This window comes from Erigeron canadensis, chromosome 1 (assembly GCF_010389155.1).
Source record: "Erigeron canadensis isolate Cc75 chromosome 1, C_canadensis_v1, whole genome shotgun sequence".
NCBI classification, from domain to species: domain Eukaryota; kingdom Viridiplantae; phylum Streptophyta; class Magnoliopsida; order Asterales; family Asteraceae; genus Erigeron; species Erigeron canadensis.
In genome coordinates, this window is record NC_057761.1 from 45,538,958 (window position 1) to 45,543,757 (window position 4,800).

General features: G+C 29.6%; 1 protein-coding gene across 1 annotated transcript; it reads left to right on the forward strand.

Moving 5' to 3' along the window:
- Positions 1-368: 368 nt before the first annotated feature.
- LOC122608820 (transcription factor MYB78) lies at positions 369-1,964 on the forward strand. Its single transcript, XM_043781905.1, has 3 exons — positions 369-699; positions 947-1,076; positions 1,225-1,964. Exons 1-3 carry the CDS (start codon positions 525-527, stop codon positions 1,934-1,936), a joined length of 1,017 nt encoding a protein of 338 aa, XP_043637840.1. The 5' UTR covers positions 369-524; the 3' UTR covers positions 1,937-1,964.
- Positions 1,965-4,800: the final 2,836 nt, after the last annotated feature.

Consider the following 4,800-nt stretch of genomic DNA (forward strand, 5'->3'; position numbering starts at 1 on the left):
ATTATTAAATTCTATGTCATTGTACATTTGTTTTATTAGTTTAGCTTTATACAACATTCTTTTCTAAAAATGGTACAATTAAAAACATCCATATATATTTTGTTCACACTTAATTGTTGGTGTTATTTAAAATGATCGAAAATGCTGGCATCATAATTATAATTTAGATATTGTGAACTCGATATATAACAATTAATTAAATCTCGATAAATAATATATTATTTTGTTTGTTTAAGCTTTAAAAGTCTATTCACTACTATGATCCCACCCCCCCACAAACCCACCCACAACTTTACTATTGCGGCTCTCTTTCTCTCTCTCTCACACATACACAAATTTCTTAAGTTACGCCTCCTCCTATATAAACCTTGTTATCTCTTTGTATTAAGCCAAAAACACAGCCGAATCTAGATATAACTTCTCTCTACATCTATATATCTCTCTCTCTGCTCGATCAATATATACGCACACCAAATTAAAAACACAAACAAAGTTGGAATTGAAAAGAGGAGTAGTATTATCAAATGAATAACAACAATAGCAATTGTATGGAAATGAGTGGAAGCGAAGATGATGATCAGATGAACATGATGGAAGACCTTAGAAGAGGGCCATGGACGGTTGAAGAAGATTTCACTCTCATCAATTACATCGCTCATCATGGTGAAGGCCGATGGAATTCTCTTGCTCGTTGTGCCGGTACGAATTAATTGAAAGCTTTGTGATTTTCTCATATTTATTTATATTTGAAAGTTTCTTTGGTTTGTTTTTCTAAAATGAAAAAAAGTGAAGTGAATTGACTGTTTCATAAAGTTTTTGGAAAAGGAATGATAACAATGAAGTGCTTATTAGGGTATCATGAACGTCTATATAACTTTACCAATACTTTATCTTTTTTCTTTTATTTGGTACATTTTTATTGAAAATGGTATTGTTGTTTGAACAGGACTCAAAAGGACCGGCAAAAGTTGCCGATTAAGGTGGTTGAATTATTTACGTCCCGATGTTCGTCGTGGAAATATTACTCTTGAAGAACAACTCTTGATTCTTGAACTCCATTCTCGTTGGGGCAATAGGTATATATGTGTAACCTTTTTCTAGCTTTTGATCACAGATTTTTTGTAAAATGAGTTATACGTCCTTTGTTTATTTTTTTTACAATATACGAGAGCACAAATATAATTATACGGAGTAATAACTAATTGTGATGATTTTGATATATAGGTGGTCGAAAATAGCACAACACTTGCCAGGAAGAACAGATAACGAGATAAAGAATTACTGGAGAACACGAGTTCAAAAGCATGCAAAACAATTAAAATGTGACGTGAATAGCAAGCAATTTAAGGATACCATGAGGTATCTATGGATGCCACGGCTCGTCGAGAGAATTCAAGCAGCTGCCACCACCACCACCACCACCGGTGGCGGATCCAGCTCCTCAACCACCTCGACAACAACAACCAATTCATACCCACTAAACCCAAGCAACAACATGGAGAGCAACAATAATAGTATTGTGACAAGCCAATTAGTATTGCCACAAGGCAATAATAACAATAATTGTTCATCAAATAATTATGGGAACAATAATACACAAATGATCACTCCAAGCAGCTACACAACTACAGATAATTCTAGCAACACCGCGGTGTCACCTGTCTCTGACTTAACCGAATGTTACTATCCAGCTGCAAATCAAAGCCAGAATCATCAAGACTTCTTTCAACACAATAATAATAATAATTCGATTAGTAGCGGATTTAACAACGACACGCTTATTAGCCCCTCGGCTTGTTACTATAATCAAGGTATGGATTTTCAAGGCTATGTAGAGCAAAACAACCACCAATGGAGCAATGGAGGTGATGATTTCTCAGACAACTTGTGGAACGTTGAGGATATTTGGTATCTAAAACAGCAATTCAACATGTGAAAAATTAGATAACCATATAAAAAAAATATATATATATATATATATATATATTACATTTATGTATACATTATATATAATTATTATTGGCTTATAAAGCTTACCAATACTAGTGAGATACACGTTTCTAATTTGTGATGAAAACAAATTGCATGCTTTTTAATTGTTTTTTTGTTTTTTCGGGTGGGGTTAAATTTGTAATTGTACGTGTTAATCTAATACATTTGTTACAGATGAATTTTAATTAGTTTTATTACAGTTTCTTCTTAATTCCTCTTTTCCGTAGGGAGCTAGCTAGCTTATTTATTTGGTTTTAATCAATGTTTTCACAATGTTTTTTTACTTTTTACTTTTATGTTTTTATGGATAGATATATATATAGCAAAAATTCATAATCTGTTATGTATATTAATTTGATATCAGTGTAATATTGGATTTTAGACTTTATATGATGTTAGAATAAACAGAACCTGCATGATACTGCTTATAGAATCAAAATTAAAAAAACCTGACAGGAAACCATGATTGGAGGTGATGAAGGAGGTGTTGTGTCATCATATATAGTGATTAATTACAGAATTTGTTACACTAATCAAGATTAGAGTGGTGGATGTCTCCATTATATCTATATCTATATCTTTTTATTTTATATATATACCAGATAGTAACCGATCAATATGCCATATTCTAAGCTAATTTCTTATCCAAAGTGTTTTTTTTATCATATATAGCAGCAAATCTAGCAAAACATAGAAATTTATCTTAAGCTTAATTAGAAAATGTAATTATTTAATTGAATATGCCCATGTGTTGAATATATGATCTAAAATACAATTAAACTTCATAGAATTTAAGCCGACTTATTCTTGTATACTACTAGCTAGCTTGTATTAGTATCAATTAACTATTAACTAGTTGTTAAATTCTCTATAATAAAGTCATAATGGCATTTTCGGAACCTAGTGCATAGGGAATGAACTTAACAAATGCTTTTAAAAAAAATGACAAGTGAGCCCCATGGTCCATGACCTACATCGAGATTTCTTTCTTTTATTTATTTTTTTCTTTTTATGTTCTAGAAACTTTTTTCATTAAATGTTTTTTGTTACAAGGTCATAATATTGTTTCATGTTAAAAAGAGGGAATCCACAAGTTGTCACGATACGATTAGTACTTCTCATTTAGATTAAAATTAAAATTATATCCGCACAATGCGACGGCGGTGGAGGTAGGGTGATGGTGGAGGTGGTGGTGGTGACAGTGGTGGGGGCGGAAGTGGGGACGATGATGTGGGTGACGATGGTTGTGAATATAAAAGTAATTGATGTTAAATGTAATATTGTAGTTATTTTAAGTGTTTGGGATCTATACTATAAATTATTTCATTAAGGATATTATAAGTATATTAGATGGAGATCTTCAAATTAGTGAATAAAGGAGAATGGTATTTTTGGTTTTTGAAAAGTATAAAGTTTAAGGGGAAAAAAAGTGGTTTGTTTTGTTAGATATATAGTATAGATAAAATGATTATAACAATAAAAAGAAATGTTTGATAAAATTAAGGATTTATGGAGTATAATAATAATAATAATAATAATAATAATGATAATGATAATAATAATAATGATAATAATAATAATAATAATATATGAGTACTAATTCATCCAATATACTTATATTTATTTAAAGAGATAAACAATTCTATAATAATAAATCATATTAGATTTTGATGTAAAGAATGCTAACATAATGTTTGTATAATTGTGAACGAGTTTGTTGTTTGAGGATAATCTGCGAATGAAAAATATCAGACATGCATTGTGATATCATTATTGAAATTGGTTATAAATAGTGTCTTTGCCACACAAAAAAATGACTTATTTAGCCTTTTAATTTATTTATTTTAATTGAATTAGCTTTTTTAATTGTATAAATATTCAATTTGCTTATTAGATTTAGAATTAAACTCTAAGTATTAGTTTATTAATACAAAAGACATTATAACCTTATTTGATTGATCGTTTTCTCATTAATAAATTAAATCTTTTACTTTTTTAATTTTTCAACTCCTATTATTTATATATTAGTTATAACAAGTTATTAACATGAAACTTCAAAAATTTGAGTTTACGATCCAAAATCAAAAGGTTATTTGTCGTCATCCATTATGCTTACAAGTTCCGATTTTGATGTAATTCTAAAAATTTAAAATAAATCCAAAAATATAACTAAACATATATTATATTTATCATTATTGTTTATTATAATTTAACTTCAATCATCAGTTTACCATTAACCACAATTTATTTTATACCCACAAATCATGTATGAGGCATATTCAAATTTCTTTATGATACAATCTATATATCTACCGTATACCGTACTGATATTGAAACTATTAAATGAATAATTTGTGATAAATATTCAAGGAAGGGAAAGAAAAATAGCATTTTAGCTTCACACACAGCGTCCATGAGATGACTTCCAGTGCGATCTCCTCATACTCAGGCGTCGCCTCAAATCCCATTTATAAACTCTACGCGAAAATTTTCATTGGATCTCGAGAATAGCGATGGCTATTCATTTTAACGGAACAAAACTAACACCCATTAGAAGAGGACAAACGGTGACACAAAATATAATACAAAGACGATCGCTCATAGAGAAAAAAACAAAAAAACATGAGAATCAAACAGTACAAGAGAAGTAGAGAACTAGCTATTGGGAGGATTTTTGACATTTACTTCAAAGTATTTTAACACTCGTATGTAATTATATTTTGCACGTACTCATAGGTTAATTGTCAAATATATTATCAAAAATTTTGGATCGAAATCTAATAAAAGAAAAATAAAAAAGTTGATTTA

Excerpts from the sequence above, each read along its gene's own strand:
- LOC122608820 (XM_043781905.1), top strand. The coding sequence starts at position 525 with ATGAATAACAACAATAGCAATTGTATGGAAATGAGTGGAAGCGAAGAT. Across the intron at positions 700-946 it reads TTCTCTTGCTCGTTGTGCCG|GACTCAAAAGGACCGGCAAA; the intron begins GTACGAATTAAT and ends TTGTTTGAACAG. Across the intron at positions 1,077-1,224 it reads CATTCTCGTTGGGGCAATAG|GTGGTCGAAAATAGCACAAC; the intron begins GTATATATGTGT and ends TTTGATATATAG.